Source organism: Coffea arabica, chromosome 8c, assembly GCF_036785885.1.
Source record: "Coffea arabica cultivar ET-39 chromosome 8c, Coffea Arabica ET-39 HiFi, whole genome shotgun sequence".
Lineage (NCBI taxonomy): Eukaryota > Viridiplantae > Streptophyta > Magnoliopsida > Gentianales > Rubiaceae > Coffea > Coffea arabica.
The window spans coordinates 36,317,261-36,336,142 of NC_092325.1; the positions used below are offsets into that span (position 1 = coordinate 36,317,261).

The window sequence follows — 18,882 nt, forward strand, 5'->3', positions numbered from 1 at the left end:
AACCAAAAACTTGTTCCTAATCATAACGGATTTTTTTTAAAAGCAAAAAAAAAAAGCATTAAGAATGAAATTCTGGTTGAGGACTATATTAAAAATCTGTTCTTTTTTCGTTCATAATGCTTCTTTTCCCGAAAAAAAATGAACAGATTGTTAATACAGTTCTTAGTTAGAATATATTTCTTTTTTCTATTCTTAATGCTTTTTTTCCTTAAAAAAAAAAAACAGATTGCTAATATAGTTCTTAGTTGTATGAGTCGTGGCACTCGTGAACTAATCGTAAGTAGCTCGAGTCAAAACTCGATTTGAATTCGATCAACATCAAACTCGAGTCAAACTCGAGTTGATCGAGTCGAGTTTGAACTCGAATTCAAAGATATTCAGTTCGTTAATTCGTAAGCCGACTTGATTATATATTATATATTATTTTAATATTAAAATTACATATATATTCACAATATTTTATTGTTTATTCAGAAAAATTACTATTTTATTCATTTAAAAAAACAAAATAAGGATTTTAAAATTTTAAAACTTGAGTTCGGGCTTGAATCAGCTCGAATTTGCGATTGAGATCGAGCTTTACATTGAAAGCTCATCGAGTTCGAGTTTGGTAAAATTAAGTCGAAACTCAGTTTGATTGGGTTCAAGTTCGGCTCGACTTGACTTGTTTGCAATCATAATATTCAGTTAGAATTTCATTTTTAATGTTTTTTTCCTTTAAAAAAAAAAGAATTGATTGCTAATATAGTCCTAAGTTAGGATAACGGAATTGAAACTTAAGAATATAACAATTACAATGACAGCCAACGGAACAACAGATATTCATTGAACTAAAAGGTAAGCATAAGCCTTTACATTCCATTAACAAAAAAAAAAGTTTAAAATTCAATATAACGGCATTTGAAGTTTTGAACAATTAATTTCAGTACACAGTATGAAAGATTATTGCATCGTTGATCAAATGGGAAATGCAACAGTCTACAAAGACGTAAATTGGGTGTATTGTACTGCAATAACTTATTGGCTATTAAACGGTCCTAATTCTAAAGAGCTGTAAAAAGCGTCCTACTTTCTTGAAAAGAAGCGTCCTACTCTCAATGCAATTATTTGCATCTTGAATCATATTTTAGTGAAACGAGTTTTATCTATGAAGGATGATCCTTTATTGCGGATCCAATAAATGACGCGTTCTATAGTTGAATCACAATGACCAACTTTAGTTACAACTTTTTTATCTCCTGGTAATATTTGTATAGAACATATAACCTACCATCACATCTTCATTATCTAAACAAAGTCGAAACATGCCATTGGGAGGCAATTTGGTAATCAAACCTTTGTGAATCACATTTGTGTTCTTTCATTAAAAAAAGGTAAAGTCCCCTTAAAATATCAACTTATGAGGGAGGAGGCGAGGAGCGGTAGTAGACAACTCGGAGAACCATTGACATGACATACAGATTGGAAAAGATATTTCAACAACGTATTTGAGCCTTCATTCTTCTCCTTCAAAAAAAAAAAAAAAAAAAAAAAAAAAAAAAAAAAAGAGTCTTCATTCTCCACTGATTAGATGTTTGGCTATATTAGCATTGATAGATTGTGTTCCACACCGCATCTTGACATTTTCATAAAGGGGTGACAAAGGCGGTTCATAATCAATAATTGCCTTTTTTTTTTAAAATTTGTTTCGCGTGTCATCTGTCATGGCCTTTCATTCTTTTGTTTTTGTCTCCATATTAACTTAGATCAATTGGAACCTTTTTTTTTTTTTTTGTTTGGCTCGATCAACTTCAACTTAAGCGGAGGGAGGGCTGAGTTGGTGTGGCAGAGAAAATAGTATAAATGAGAGATTTCAAATTCAAGACATCTCACTCATAAAAAGGGAAAAAAAATTCAACTTAGGCATACACTCCCCTTGTCTTGTGTACTAGATATGAGAAATAGGATGAGTAGATTTCGTGCTCATATGTCATATATGATGAAGTAGATATTGAGATCAGGAAGTATCTGTTGCAGGGATTAAATGTTTCGAAGGATTTATGCACTTCTGGTTGTGTCATTGCTTGTGGTACTTAAAAGACTATAAACACGTCGAGTTCAATCGAATTTTTTTTCGAATTTGTTCAACCAAAGGTCAAGCTCATCATTTTAATCAAGTTTGAGTAGTTGAATAGTTACACAATCTTGAGCATATGTATCTATAATTAAGCCCCATGCATATAAATATTTTTAAAATTTTTACATTTTAAAGGTACAAAATAAAAATTTATATTACTTAAACTTGCTTAAACAGGACTTGAACTTGATAGTAATATAAAATGATATAAGCGTTCAAGTCAAACTTGAACCCGCGTTCAAAAGTTCGACGAGTTCAAACTCGGCTTTTTTATACCCCAAATGTTGCACTGATTAGGGGTGAGCAAATTCGGTTCATACCGAATTCATAACCGATTTCAAATTCAATTCAGTAATTTAAAATCGGATATTTGGTAATTTGGTACAAATTCGGTACATACCGAATTCACCGAATTCTAATATGGTATAAAATAGGTAATAAAATTATGAATTTAGTAATAACCAATTTCACATTCAAAATTGGTAATTGGAATCAGGTACCGCATTACCGCATTCGAATACCAAATTGGTATATAAAATTATATAATATATAAATAAATGCTATTTAGTATTAGTATATACTACTAATACTTTATTATATTATGTAGGTAAATGCTATTAATAATAATTAGTATATGGTATTATCATCATATCATGTACTTATAATAATAATAATATATAATAATGTACAATATATTATTTTAATATTTGTTAATTGTTATATGACTATAATAATACAAATATATAGTAATACATAACAATATAAGATAACCATAATACTTATTATTTTTATACATGAGTAACATGACTAGAATTAGATAATAATTAATACATATATGTATAATACTAAATATTAAACAATAAACATAATTAGTAATTAGAATTTAGATATTGATAATTTGATACATCATTCATGTTTGAATTATTGAATATTTGAATGTGTAATCTGTAACTTACAAGTATTAGTGTACTCTAAATTTACATTATATATTTAACATAAAAATTCATATTATCTATTCACTAATCTTAAGGTTTTAAGTATAGATAAGACAACTAAACAGTTAGCAGTGTAAGTGAATGTATATGAATTGCAAATTAATGTATTAGTGTATTGACTTTCACAATAACATATGTAAGTAAATAAGTTTTATTTTGATTTGAAATAAATTATAAGTTTGTAACTAATATAACTTATCACTAATCATTGTAATTTGTAAGTTTGTAACTAATATTACTTATTATAAGTCATTGTAAATTATAAATTCATAAATTATCACTAATCATTGTACAATCTAAGATTTATTCTAGTTTAAATTAATCACTTTTTATATGTTCGTTAAATCATAAACTAAGGATTCTAGGTATAAGTGATCAAATAAGTTAAAATTCATATTATCTATTTACTAAGCTTAAGGCTTTAAGCATAGACAAGACAACTAAGCATTGTAAGTGAATGCATGTGAATTGCAAATCAATATATTAGTGTATTGACTTTCAGAATAACATGTGTAAGTAACTAAGTTTTATTTTGATTTGAAATAAATTATAAGATTGTAACTAATATAACTTATCACTAATCATTGAAATTTGTAAGTTTGTAACTAATATTACTTATTATTAATCATTGTAAATTATAAATTCATTGTAACTACTAACTAATATTACTTATTATTAATCATAGACTAAGGATTCTAGGTATAAGTGATCAACTAAATGCCAATTAAACCATAAAATGATTAGAACATAAGTAATGTGTTCAATTATGAATAAATTTGGGGATCAAATCAGTAATAAATTTTAAATCATTGAGGAGCATAATGAATGTAATATGATTTAGGAGCCCCAATTTGTAAATTAAAAATTACACAATTACTTCCTTCGGGTGAATTTGGGAAAAGTCGGATTTCAGCTGATAATTTGAACAATCACTGCCTAGTGCCTTCACCTAGGGCTTTCACAGTTTCACTCCCAAGTCCCAATTCCCAAATCGAAGCTGCTCTCCAGCCTCCGCCAGTCCGCCGCACTCTACCTCTCCTGTCTCCATCTCAGTCCTCATTTGACCTCATTTCTCACTTCACCAGTTCATCGCTGCCGAGTACCGAAGCCGAAGCACCAATACTGCTCATCTCTGGCTCGCTTAGGTAAGTGCTCATCTCTGGCAGTAAAATGGCCAAGATCGACTAGGAAATTTGTTATCCTGAATTGATAAGGGGACGAAATCTGAGCTTCCAATTGCAAACTCTCACTTTTGTAATAGTTTAGATTAGATTTGATATAACATAAGCTTTGTATTTTATACATAAGAAATCTCTCTCCAGTTGTGCAGCCTTTGAAAGTTAAGGCCTTGGGGAAAAATTCCACCTTTTACCCGTTAGAAAAATTATAAAGGAAAAAACTTGCTAAAATGAAAATTTTACTTCCTTGTCCGTGGGAGATTCTCTTAATTAATGGGTCTTGCCAACATTCTGGATGAAGTTATGCACTTGTGCTTCTTTGAAACTAGTCTATTCTTGGCCTTGAATATTATATTGGCCAACAACCTAGATTTAAGTCTTGATACAACAGGAGAATATTTTTGGGCTGAACAGGTTTCTGTCCAAAAGTAATATGATAAAATGTCCCTGACCCAATTTCTTTGTGTGCATTATATGCAAATCTGGTGAAGTTAATACTGAATCGTTGCAAACTTAAGTTGATAACAGGATAATATTTTTTTATAATAAATGAATTCGATCTAATCGAATTCATTATCGTTTTCGAATTTGAAATTGGTTACGGAATAAATTCGATTATGATCAATTCAAAATTAAAAACGATTTAAATTTTCATAAATTGAATAATCGAATTCATCGAATTCATTGCATCGAATGCACACCCCTAGCACTGATATAAATAAATAGTAAGGAAGTTGATATGCAACAGAACCTGGTAATGTACAGCCGCCGTGTCAGAAACAAAAGTGTCATCCACAAGAAAAGGAGGACGACAGAAGCCCACGACACCCGATCAGCAAGAAATGGTCCGAGTGCATGGCATCTGCTTGGCAGCGATGATTCATTTTTCCCACTAGTTCATGACTGTTTCAAACTTGATGTACAACCTTTTTGTCCTTTTTCGAAAACTAGAAAAAGATGTTCACGATCATGTTACAATCCATTTTTTATGTTTACTACAAATTTATGTTAAAATGGTAAAACTACCTCTCTTAACCTCAAGTCCAAATTTTTGTTTGGAGGTGAAATTTTTGGATATTTATCTAAAATTTTATTATAGTTTATTGTAGAAGTTTTAAAAATTTTTTTTTAAATATTTAAATTTTTAAATATTTTGAAATGTATAATTTAAAAATTTTGAAAAATTTTTAAAATTATTATAATTAAAATTTTTAAAAAATTTATAAAAAATAAACTTGATAAAAAACTCAAGTACCAAATAGGGACATTAGGCTTTGACAAAGATAATTTTGATATTTGGGGCTAAGATGACACGAATCGTAGCACTAGAGCGCCGAGGTTTACATGCGCAGTCCCAGACTCCCAGCGGACAGGCCGCGCCTCCACATGACGTCCCTTACATTGAGAGTTGACAGAGACGCGAGCTCTGACGTACAAAATCTTCTGTTGCGCCATGGATAAGTATTGTCATTCAAATCCAAACTGCGATGGATAAGAATTGGGATTGGGTACGGTTCGATTATTATACTTTTTATATTAATTGATGTATAATTATATTACATCATTTAGGAACTTGGCTCAATCAGTCAGGTCTCCAGCCTTCTTCGTCTGTAAAAGAAATTTACGCTTTTTTTTTTTTTTTATTTAGGAACTGCAAGGGTACATCATCAATTTGTGGCGCTGGCGACCCAATCTCAATTCATTGATAGGGCGGGTAGAGCTTTTGACGAGCTACGTCGAGTCGAATATTTAATGTTCAGACCCTATTAATATACTTTATAAATAAGGTTCTAACTCGATCAAATATTCACGAAATTATAAATATTACTTGAATTTAATTCGTTAAGTTATATATATATATATATATATATATATATATATTCAAGTTCGAATTTGAGTTCTGCTCATTAAACTAAATTTGAACTCGAACTCGAACTGAAATTTGAGTTTAAAAATAATTTAATTATATATTTTAAAAGTAATACACAATTTAGAAGAAAATTGATTATATTAGTTTTCTTTAGAAGATAAATAATATTAATTTCCCGTATAATTATTGTTTGAGGGAAAGTACAAGATATATGTACATATATTTAATAATATATAAGGTATTTATATTTTTTTTGAGCTACATGGTATTTATTTTTGTATTCACCTTTTACGAAGCTATTCATGCAATTAGCGACTAGAATTTTGTTTGATTTGGTTATTAAATGAGTTTAATCTTGCGTTTGTACTTGATTTGTATATTGTATGGTAAAAACATTTTTCTAAGCTCGAACAATCAAAATATAAACCTGTTTGCGAACAGTTCAGCTCTTTAAAAGCTGTGAGTGCGGTGTTTCTCCGTCAAAGGCATTAAGGCACAAATCTTCCATCCTAATTTTATCTTTCCTATGATTTGAGTTAGAAGCGGCAATTTGGATTGAAATCCATTTATCCATCCATATAATCCATAATTAAATGGATAATGGATTATCCATTTATAGTATTGGTTTTAAATGGTTGATCAAAGTAAAACCATTAAATTAAATGGATTTATATGGATTATCCACTAAAACCATATATATCCATTTACTTAAAAACCAAATAAAAGAGAGGGAAAGGAAATGACTAAAAAAGGACCCTTCCTAAAATTGCAATTGGGGTGTGAAAATTTTGCTTACATGAACTAGTAACTAGAACAAGAAAAATATAGTTATTCATTTAAATGCATTTTTGAATAAGGTGAGTTACTAGTTTATTTTAATTCTTCACTTAGTGAAATCTAATTCATTTGCTAAGAAAGTGGGTCAACATCAGACCATGAGAGGATTTTGAATTAGGAGGGGTAAATTTGATCATTTTCTTTTTGGTAACAAACACATTAATAAGTTTACAAATCGGTTAATTAATCCGCTTGAATCATATATCTATGAACTTTTACTTGTTCTAAGATCTCTCTTATTTTTTAAAGTACAACAGAAAACTGGTATCTGTTCTTGGACTTAATTAATTGAGAGGGAAATGCCGAATTTGAGATAAATTTAAATGCAGTCAAGGCTAAAAGTAGAAGATAATATGGGCCATAATTAAATTCCATGGATGCCGAATTTGTAGATACCCTACGTACGGTCTATGCAGGACTTCTATTGTTTGGGCTAGTTTGCAATATATGGCTACTCTGTAATATGTAATATATATATACATATATAATAATAAAAATAAAAATAATAATAATAATAATAATAATAATAATAATAATTTCAGATAGTTTTTTAGTGAAATGAAGGTTCATTTTGCTTGAATTTACATCCGTGGTATTTTGTGGCTTGAATTTACAAGAAATGGTAATACAAAAAAAAAGTAACAAAAATATTTAAATGGATTATAAATGGATAATTGGTTTTTATTTAATCCATTTAGATCCATCCATTTAGATCCATTTATTAAATGGATCTAAATAGATTGGATAAATTTTATCCACCATCCATTAAGTCAAAACCAATTATGAACCATTTATCCATATTGCCACCTCTAATGGTTGACATCTATTGGTGGTTTGGAGAATGCAAGAGTCGCATAGAAGATGTAGATGCCGGAAGGTGGGAAATTAGAAGAGAAGAACAAATCTTTTATAGAATTATTGGTGAAATATACACGGCTTACTTCTAGGATTAGTTTAGTAAAATAAAATGATTTTGATAAAATAGTAAACTTGCTACCACATTTATCTAAAGTTAGTTAGTTTACACTGACACTATATATACAATTTACTCCATAATTTTTAGCATTATATATTTGGAAGACTAAATTCAAAAATCTTCTCACTATAGATGACTAAACTGAAATCTTTAATCCAAATTGAGATTTTGTGTTAGGGACCAAATTGATATTTTTAGAGTATTTCAAAGGACCAAATTGAAACTTTCCCGATTTGAATAAGTAAATTGAGATTTTGGAGTTCAAAGGACTAAGGGAGCGCTTGGCTCTTGCTTTGAAATTGGAAAAGGAAATGGAACGATGGATAAAAGACCCACTAACGAGGATTTTGGTCAATTCCTCCCAATTTGGTCGGGAATCATGAATGACTAAATTTTAAAGCATGATTCCAATATTTCAATTTCCATTGCACTGAACCAAGCATGCAGTATTAAAATTATTATAATTCCAAGTACCAAAACCCCTAAACTAAGCAGTCCTAAATGTATTTTACCAATAGCCAAACTAGGCCAGTTTATTTTATTTAATAGTCATATTATGTGGGTTCCAGACTTTTATTAATATAGGACAGAGCAACCGGTTTCTAGTTTGTGAATTTGTTCTATTTAATACCACCTATGAATCAGTAGTAAATGTGTTTGGATTGCTAAATTATCCTAAATAATTTTTCACTTGCATCATGAATATATTTTTCAATCCATCTTTTTATTTTATCAATTATTTTTTATTTCACATACATCACATTATAAAAAATTTTACTTTAATTATTCCAAAAAATATTTCAAATAATACGAATTTGTTTGGATAGAAAATTATTAGTCAAATTTTATTTACTTACATCATCATTACAATTTCCAACACACCTTTTTGTGTTCCCAATTACCTTTTTATCTCACATACATCACATCACAAAAAATGCTACAGTAAAAATATCTCAAATAATTTACAATCCAAACAGAGCAGCGCTTTATTGTGTTGTTTAGTTTCTAGTGGTTGATAATGCCTTTACCACAGAAATGTTAGAAACTACTACACCATTTTGTGGAATTGTCCATGAAATAATACAACACGCCAAAACAAAATAAGAAAAGCAGAGGCGTTATGTAATTCCACATCAATCACTGACAGGGAATACAGATTCCAAATCTTTATAACACTTACAGAAGACGTACAGAAAGCAGCGTGATTAGCATTTCCAGCTAAGTCAAGCTTTTCAACAGAACGAGCAAAGATATTGCCGTGGTCACGGTAAAGTTCGCTGATAAAGGGGCCGAGCACCAAGAGCTTCACGTTCTGCTCTCTCCCTCTTTACCTATTCAATGTATAAGGCGTGTTAGTCCACGAGTACTAATAAAGTTCATTGCAAATTTAACTGAAACGAAAGGAAATCTTAGAACCAAAGGGCAAATAGCAGACAAAACAAGGTAAGGTGTAATAGCATGCAAAATAAAAATCACTTACAAGGGCTAGCATTTCCTGCAGATAGCTTCTAAATGGTGTCTGCTGTACCTGTAAGAAATTGAGAAAGATTTAACGATCAAAAGAGCACCATTCAATGAAAGAGATTTAGATCGATAATGGTGAATACAGAGAAGAAGATGCTTAAAATCCACAATCCAACTAAACATATGAAATATGAAATAAGAATTTACACATAAAATCATGATAATTAAAATCTACCATCCGACCAAACATATGATATATGAATCAAATAAGAATTTACACATAAAATCATGCTTGCACCTCAGATTTCCAGAGAAAACCAAATGAAGTTGAGCAAAAATCAAAAAGCTTATCCAAAACTTTTATGTTTGTAGAATGGAACAGCAATAATTACTGTCAATCAGGCCTTATCAACAAGGCTCAGACCCAAACTAAGATCACACATAATCTAACAATCTCATGGCACAGCAAGTACTTAGATCAAAGCTTTTCCCCTGACAATTTTACTATGATAACCATATAATATTCTACATTTCATTGGTAGAACGTATGCAATTAGAGATCGCCCAATTTTCAATACATAACCCCAGGATAAGGCTCAAAGTTAAACAAGCCTAAAAGCCCATATAAAATATGCCAGTGCTGATATCAGTCCCAGCCTTAACTTTAGTAGGCAAATTTTCCGTCTGAAAGAAAACTTAAAATTGCACTAACATTTGATCATGCTCATAAGAGACTTACAGAATAGGCATAATCCAGACACCTGACAGTTAAATTTTGACCTGTAATCATTGGCACAGATGACCTATCCTGAATCACTCTATGTAGACACTATTTTAGAAGTCCATTATCATGAGGCTCCTTTTCCCAAATCCTGGCCTGAACTTAGTTTCTCACCTTGCGCACATACCACAACATGAGAACTCTTTTGTGAGTCACTAGACGTAGCCTCAATACAACTGAAACACTTGACTCAGGATAGCTATCCATAAAGAGACCCTGTATAGTATCCCAGAATGATGACAGAATTAGAAATGCCGTATACCACAATCATCTGTCCTTTCATCAGCCTCAATTAATTTGTGACCCTAAAGCTCATAAGACACTCATCGTAAATTTGGAAACTCTTTTTGCATGTCTGTTGATGTAGCTTTTATAGACTTGACACACTTGAAAGGCACATCATTGCTATTCCAATCTGTCCTAAAACAGCAAAAATAGAGCTTATGTTTTCAGAGAAATATGCCATATTTCAGCTCATAGCAAAAACCAAACTTATCCTACTCTCGCAAAAAGTATTAATGCTCAAACTCAAATCAGAAAATTGTATGCGCTTGAGGCTAAGGGGGCTAGTACAACTACCCTTTTTAATCAGTTTCCTTTCACTCTGACTACATAAAAATGTATTAGAACAAGCAAAAACTCCTTACAAAAGATTGATACCTAAAAGAACTAGCAGTAATATTAAAATGCCATGATCATAAACCAAAGAGATAATTAGAATACAGTTTAAAAGAGCTGTTCAAAAAGGAACTAGTTATAAAATGACTCCAAATTATCCAGGCAACTAGTGTTTTCAGGCATTTTTAATAGCAGATGTTCAGCAATCGTCCATCCAACTTGCCTGCTAACAGATCTGAGGTAGTATCTTCTCTTCATCTGTCTAAATTTTGAAAAATGGCCACACTATAAATCAAAAAAGTGCATCTACCAGATGAACAAGAAAATAATTGACCAAAAACTAGACCCTACGTCGTGATGGATCCAAATGAAAATAATATGTTGACGAAGAAGTCTTATCAGGTGGTGTTGAACCCTAAATTGTTAACAGAAAAATGAAGATGTCTTCTCTAATGCCAAAGCAATCAAGTGCCTACATGCTATCCAGACAACAGCCAAGTTCATTTATTGATGCAAACCGCCAAGTTCATGAGAACTAGTAAAATCCACGTAAGGTAAGAGAATATCTTAGTCCAAGATCATTTATTTATCTTAGTCCAAGTTCATGAGAACTAGTAAAATCCACATAAGGTAAAAGAATATCTTAGTCCAAGATCATTTATTTATGAAGACAGATGGTGGACTCCAAATGTTTGGAAAAGATCAATAGGAGGCAGTGCAACTTCAATTTAACAAGCCCTTAGACACGAAAGGACCAAGTGCAATTTCCTCCTTTTGTTCTTTTACTACACCATACTCATCCATATACATTCAACTGAGGCACTGCAAACTTAAAAAGATACAAAGAGTACCAAAGCTGCTAATTCTACTAAATATAATCTAATTAAACTCTCTACCAAAGAAGAGTGAGAAGAACATGACAAAACCAGCATAAGAAATGCCTTGCTATGATTGCTTCAAGTCTTCATTTTCTCTGAGAACTTAGATGTTCACTTTTGACCTGTCTTTTACCATCCTGAGACAAAATGACCTAAACGTGACAATAAAAGTGAATGAAATGATCAAGGGTAGATGTACAAACATGAATGGTCAACAGAAAAAAAAAAAATCTCCTAGAGGGATGCACGAACCAAAACAGCTCATTTCATTTTTCCTTCATTAGGTTTATAAAGTGCCTACTTTCCACTTGCCACCTAGATTTCACACATTGCACCATAGAACAGCTAAACTTCCTTGACTGTCCCACCAAATTTTTTTTCTATAGATTATATTGCTTGCATCATGAATTTGTTTTTCAATCACCTTTTTATCTTACATACATCAAGTCATAAAAAGTGCTATAGTAATTGTTTCAAATAATATTTCAAATAATCTCCTATCCAAACACACTCTATCATCTACTCCTAGCTAAAATATCTTTCATTCATGATTCTCATCACCGGTTAGCTAAACAACAAATTACATCGAGTCGTCAATACAATAACTAATAAAACTCATAACCAAAAGTTAAAAGCATTAATCAGATAGTTCTAACATATTAATATAAGTAATCATACCTACTTATTTAACTATCTAATCACCAGATTCTAAGACCAAATTGTTATCGAAATAGGCAAAATTATGCTAGCGTTAATACACAGGGAAATACACACAAAGGATTTAATAAATATAATAAAAACCTGGAGATCTTCAGGGAGATACTGATGCTTAAGGGAGAGGTCCATAGCGCGTTTGAGGCGTTGATTTCTGGCGTCAACGATCGGTCTCGGAAGACGATTCAGAGCTTCCTTGATGTCCAGATCGTACATCGGATCATACAAATCATCGTATCGAAGCCCTAGATGATAGAAAAAAGAAAAATTATCATAAAAATAGCACAAAAAAAGATGAAATTTTAGGATTGGAAATAAAGAGGAAAAAGAAACAGATTTACCATATTTCCGAAGACGGCGGTCAAGAGCTTTCTTGTGGATAGCCGCGAGAGGATTCCTCTTTGGGTCTACCAGCCACCGTGCGAGCGACGCCATTGTCTCCTTTCTCCCTTCCTTTCTCTCTCTAGAACTGAAATTCTCTCTCTATTTCTCGAAGCTTCTGTTTTCTTTCTCTGGTTCAGTTCTCCAGCTATCCGGTAATTATTTAAGGATAATTTCAGCTTTAGTGCCTTAAGTTCGTAATTAGTATGACTTCGGTCTCTTACATTTAAGCTTTAGTGCATTAAGACCCTTCAGAATTCTCAGATTCGCCGCTCATCTTGTGAAGACTACTACAATTAAATTGTGTGACACGCTAACATTAGGGATAATTTCAGAAACATCCCCTGAGGTTTCTAACACTTTCACTGACGTCCTCTAAGGTTCTCAAATTTCATTGACCTTCCTTGATAGAAAATTGGCCCTATTGCTAACATCATTTTTTTTTTTGTCAAAACGATAACATTTGTATTGATTTAAAACTTAATAATACAAGTATGCTTTACAAAAGAGACAAGCTGCCCTCACAATCTTTTCTTGCTAGATCTTTGATCCAGCCCCCGGGAAATTTCGTTTCCAATATACATTATTAACTAGCTTCAAGGCAATTTTTGCTAGCCTATGACACGCTTCATTTCCTTCCCTATATATAAAGGAGAAATTGCATTGATCAAAAAACTCCCTCAAGTTTTGTATATTCTCCAATATCACAGCATAGTTGCAATTGTTGCATGAGACTGTTAGGATGCAGTCTATTACACTTTTGAAGTCTGATTATATTTCAATCTTCCTGCAGCCTGCTTCTTTTCCTAGTTGCATTGCTGCTCTGATTGCCACAGCCTCCTCTAGTTCTGGTTCCCCTATCTTCCCTATTGCTAACATCATGAAGGCCAAAAATACCAATATATCTTATGAAGTTGAGGTTTATTACTACTGTTTAGTTAGAGAAAAAGGCATCTAAAGTAGTTAATTAAACTTAACAGCAATAACACAAATTTGATGGCTAATGCATGAATTAAACCTGGATTAGTGAGGAAGGTGCCAATTGAGCAACAATACTGGCCCCATTTTTGTACCTGCTATGATTTGACAAGGAGATGGAATCACTTATGTGACATTCTAATCATATAAAGTGCAAGGAAAGAAATATATACAGGAGAAGAAACAGAGTAAAAATGAAGAACAAAAATTTGGAGGAAATTGTATTAAACCAGTGCTTCTAATGTGCATTGGATTAGTAGCAACAAAGTGAAGAATTTTGTTGTTCTAAAATAGTTGCAACCATAGCAGTATTGGTATGAATTTCTTTGTTACGTTGACTTTTCGTTACTGGTGTTGCTTGATCAGCCATCGCACCTTTGATTGTTGCCTAAGTCTTGATATTAAACATTCAATTTGTTTGTTAAGTGAATTTTTGAGTTGATTATTTACACTTAACTTAAGCCATTGCATATTATGTGTGTTAACTGAAATTTTGAGTTAATCATAATGTTGAAATCTTGTGATACACATATACTGTGAAGATTGGTTGATCATAATGATTCTTATGTTAATAAAAGTTGAGTAGCGTGATGCTAAGTTATCACTAGGTGTGTCAACGAATCGAATTGCTCACGAATCGGCTCGAGTTCGGTCAAATCGAGCTCGAGTCGATCTCGAACTATTCGAATATGCCAACTAATCGAATTTGAGCCTAAAAATGTTATGCTCGATAAGCTCGCGAGCTTTTCGAGCTTAAAGTATATTTAAATATATATAATTTTATATTTATAAAATTACTTAGATATATATTGTTGTAAGCTTAATTACATGTTTTACCTTTAAAAATTCAAAATATAATAGGGCTATTCTTATCTTTTCAGATAATTCTAAAAAAAAAGAAATTCACATATTAGAGTCTAATACTCTAATTAGGTCAAGCCGTCAAGCAGCTTCAATCTTTGTCCGCCGTCTTCTTTCTTTCAGAATCGAGAGCTTCCTCACCCCTATTCCTTAATCCCCATTCCTCACCTCAATCCCTAATTCCAATTCGAAATCAAACCCATTTGGGTTGCTAACTCCAGCCGTTTCATTTTGTTGCTGTCATAATCCGCCGATTGGAAGTGGTTGTGCAGCAGGTGCAGCCGTGCAGCGAGCGGAAGCTTGAATCTTGGAAGCAGGTGCAGGCGTGCAGCAGGTAAGATGTGATCCTTAAGTAACTACACTTTCTTTTTCGTTTGCTTCAATGTGACCTGAGTTGTTGTGCATTTTAGCTTTTACCTTATGAATACTAATTGAGAGTTGAGACTGCCTATGGCTAAAGAATTATCTGAAATAGCTCGAAGTGAGAAACTTCGCACTTATATAATTTGTATTTTTCTGAAAAAAAAAAAAAACTTCTGATACACCTCTTGTTTAGGAAAGTTAGAAATGGGAAATTATCTGTTCATTTCAGTAAATATTTAGAAGTAAACGAATTTATGATGGTGTGATAAATTCTTATTACCGTAATCTGTGGGCAATGGTTAGTAAGTCCAGTATGCTAATTGCCTAAATCATATAAAGGCAGTGGGCTAGAATAATAATAATTTTATTGAAGTGCATTTAAAGTGTATGACATCGCCTGATATTAGGGATAGTGTTATAGCACAAGGTCCATAAAAACCCAAGCCTAAATGCAGAAAGTTTAACACAAGGGCTCATACAAATATGGCAAAGGGAAAAGAGTCCCAATGGCCCTCCAAGTTTTTTCCAGGTAAAGTTTTAACACTCCAACAATTAATGATAAAGGTTTGGCCATCGATCTAATAAAATAGCATATTTATGACCCTTCTGTCAAATTCAGCAGTTAAAATTGACAGGAAGCATCATCTCGTGAGACGCGCGACCAAATATCAAGGGTATTATAACACAACGGATCTTTTGTCCCACACCCTGTGCCACTCTCTGTCCCACTTTTTATTATATTGTTATTTTTCCTCCATAAATATCATGTTTTAATTCTTTTTTGTTTCCTTAAAATCCAATAACTATTAATTGAGTAATACACAAAATTTAACAAATTTAAAAAATCAAAATGCATAAAAAATGAGATTTTTATGAATTTTTTGCTGTATTTTTTAATTTTCTATTATATATTAATTTTTTGAAGCTATTGTATTTATTTTTTACTGAATTAATAGTTATTAGATCTTAAGGAAACAAAAAAAATTAAAACATGATATTTATGAAGAAGAAATAGCAATATAATACAAAATGGCACAGAGAGTGGCACAGGATGTAAGACAGAAGATCTGTTGCGGTATTATAGTCTCTAAAGAAGAATACAAATTCTGCCAAATAGAAGAAGAACACAAATTCTGCCAAATTGCTACTTACTCGGGAACTCCTGGGATGGCATATGTCTTGCCCAACCTCTCCCCGACAATCATCCAATCCAAGGAAAAATCACTCCACCTCTCCTCTTCCTCCTCCTCATCTGCATCTACCCCCACCGCCTCCTAGGCAAGCCTCCCTTCTTTCTGTTCCCACCAAGCAGCAGCAGCATCTCTGCCCCCACCTACTCCTCCACCACCCCACCACCTGTGCCGCCGCCACTATTGCCGTTGCTCTTGCTTCTCCTCACGATAATAAGCAGCATGACCACAGGGATGATTTCTTTGTGAACTTGGGTCTGGCTGTGAGCACTCTAAGGAAAGACCACAGGTGCTGTTATGCAGTGGAGGTAGAAACGAGTTTGATCTCCATAAAGCATCATAGGATATAGCGGTTAAAAATGTTCCACAGAACAATAAATTAAAGGGTTCTAGTGGTGGGAAATCTCGTAGTAAGAAACAAGGGCCTAAAAGGAATGTGGTTGATTTGAGAACCCTCTTGACCCTTTGTGAGCAAACTGTTGCTGCTGATGATCGAAGGACTGCAAATGAGTTTTTGACGCAGATTAGGCAACATTCTTCTCCAATTGGGGATGGGATGCAACGATTGGCCAAATATTTCGCTGATGGTCTTGAAGCACATATGGCTGGCTCCGGCACTCAAATCTACAAAGCCCTTATTACCATGCCTACATCAGCTGCTGATGTCTTAAAAGCTTACCAGCTTTATCTTGCTGCCTGTCCATTTAGGAAGATCTCTAATTTCTTCTCGAATAAGACGATTTGGCATGCTGCTAAGAAAGGCTCAACGCTACACATAATTGATTCTGGTATTCTAGGTTCCACGATAGAATCTTATTCATGGAGATTTCACTTCAGTACTAAGGATTTGGCAGCCGTCTGAGAATTTGATTCTGATCAGATGGAACTTGAGGGGAAAATGTTGGAGCGAAAAGGAGTGGAAATTGTTGGAGCGAAAATCAGTGACGAAAATGTTTTTACTCTGTCCTGGGAAAGAGATTATAATGCCCTTGATATTTCGTCGCGTGTCTCACGAGATGATGCTTTCTGTCAATTTTAACTGCTGGATTTGACAGAAAGGCCACAAATATACTATTTTATTAGATCGAGAGTTAGAACTTTACCGTTAATTTTTAGAGGGCTAAAACTTTATCTGAAAAAGAGTTTGAGTGCCATTGGAACTCTTTTCCCTATGGCAAATGATGTACCCACAACACATGTTTAATAGCTCCTGTAAATTTATAGTTCGACATGTAGGTTCCCTTTTGTCCTTAGATGCTCTGTGTAGGCAAAATGGTTATGTTCTAACTGTAACAATCGAAGCTACGCTTGTATTGTGCTGAATTAGTCAAAAATGCAACTTGTGTTAATTTTATTCTCAATATTTATTAACTCTTGGAAGAAAAAGAAAAGAAACCAACTTAAAATGATCTATGACTAGTGCAATGCCTGCTATAGCTCTTTTTTAACCCTCTTGATTATTTTCAGGTTTGTTAAGTATAACTTTTTTTAATCTTCATTATTGAATTTCCTTATATTATAGGAATTTGCTATACTAGTTAAAAATGTTCAACTACTGGGATGAACTAACTACAGGCTGCAATTAATTCAGCAATTTAATAAGCTGTGGCAAGAGGATTGTACATTATAGTTTTGAAGAAGTGAAAAAAAAATGAAAACCTGTATGAAGAATTGAAGGGTACTGCTGACAATGAGTATGACAGTATTCTGGTCGCATAGTATTAGAACTGTGCCAAGTTTGTATCATTGCAAACTATACAGTTCTGATTTCATTAAGAAACTATACAGTTCTGATTTCATGTGCCAAGTAGATCATCTTCCATTATTATTATTATTATTTTGCAGAAAGTGAAGGCAGCAAAAGAGATTCTACTTCTCATAAAATGAATGTGATAATTGGAAAGGTACATTGTTTGTGTTTAACACTTCAATTCCTCTTCAAATATCTTATTTTAGATTTTACCACTACTATTTAACTAAAATTATTTATGTTATGTAGGGCCCGGAGTTGAAAATTTGGAATCCATAAGCAATAGCTGGAAAGGATTATTGTGGAATGGACAACATGCTACTGTTTTAGTGCTTTAATTGCAAAATTTGTTTCACTTTTTTAACTTGAATGGACACTTTGTCTTTGTTTTTTCTTTTTGTATGACGTGGTGGATGTTGGTTGTGTGACTTATCTCTGAATTTGGATGTTAGTTTTGATGTTAAAATACAGATGAATTGGATATTGGTTGGCATATCGACTGAAAAGTGTTGACAGTTTGATGCTTTGGACTTTAAATTGATATTTTTAAGACTGGTTTGTCTCAAACTCTCAATCATATGGATGAGTTTGGATTTTGAAATTTTTTATTTTGTACATTTCTGTGGGAATGCTTGAATTTTCGAATGCAAATGACAGATGAAAAGACTGATTGAAAGAGCAAATTCTGCTTACTAAGAGAATTGTAGATTGTTTGGTTCAACTTAGACTTTTATAAACGAGCACAGTATTTAATCGAGCTCGAGTTCAAATCGGAGCAATTTCGAGCACGAGCTCGAGCCTCACGATTTTCTTACGAATCGAATTCGAGCATGCAACATTGATATTCGTCGATATCGAGCTCGATCTCTAGGTTTAGACACTTCATCAAACTAGAACTCGATCAGCCTACTATTCGAGCTCGATTCGATTCG

At 32.8% G+C, this 18,882-nt stretch overlaps 1 protein-coding gene and 1 long non-coding RNA gene across 2 annotated transcripts; one reads left to right on the forward strand and one right to left on the reverse strand.

The window, feature by feature from the left end:
• Positions 1 to 8,933: 8,933 nt before the first annotated feature.
• On the reverse strand, positions 8,934 to 12,953 carry LOC113707207 (cytochrome b-c1 complex subunit 7-like). The gene is made up of 4 exons (XM_027229416.2): positions 12,769 to 12,953; positions 12,515 to 12,672; positions 9,453 to 9,500; positions 8,934 to 9,303 (listed from the first exon to the last, which is right to left on the reverse strand). The coding sequence occupies exons 1-4, from the start codon at positions 12,860 to 12,862 to the stop codon at positions 9,235 to 9,237; spliced, it is 369 nt and encodes a 122-aa protein (XP_027085217.1). The 5' UTR covers positions 12,863 to 12,953; the 3' UTR covers positions 8,934 to 9,234.
• Positions 12,954 to 14,653: 1,700 nt separating this feature from the next.
• Positions 14,654 to 18,552, forward strand: LOC140013642 (uncharacterized). Its single transcript, XR_011820471.1, has 3 exons — positions 14,654 to 14,981; positions 18,046 to 18,104; positions 18,200 to 18,552. It is a non-coding gene; the product is annotated as an uncharacterized lncRNA (long non-coding RNA).
• The last annotated feature ends 330 nt before the right edge of the window (positions 18,553 to 18,882 follow it).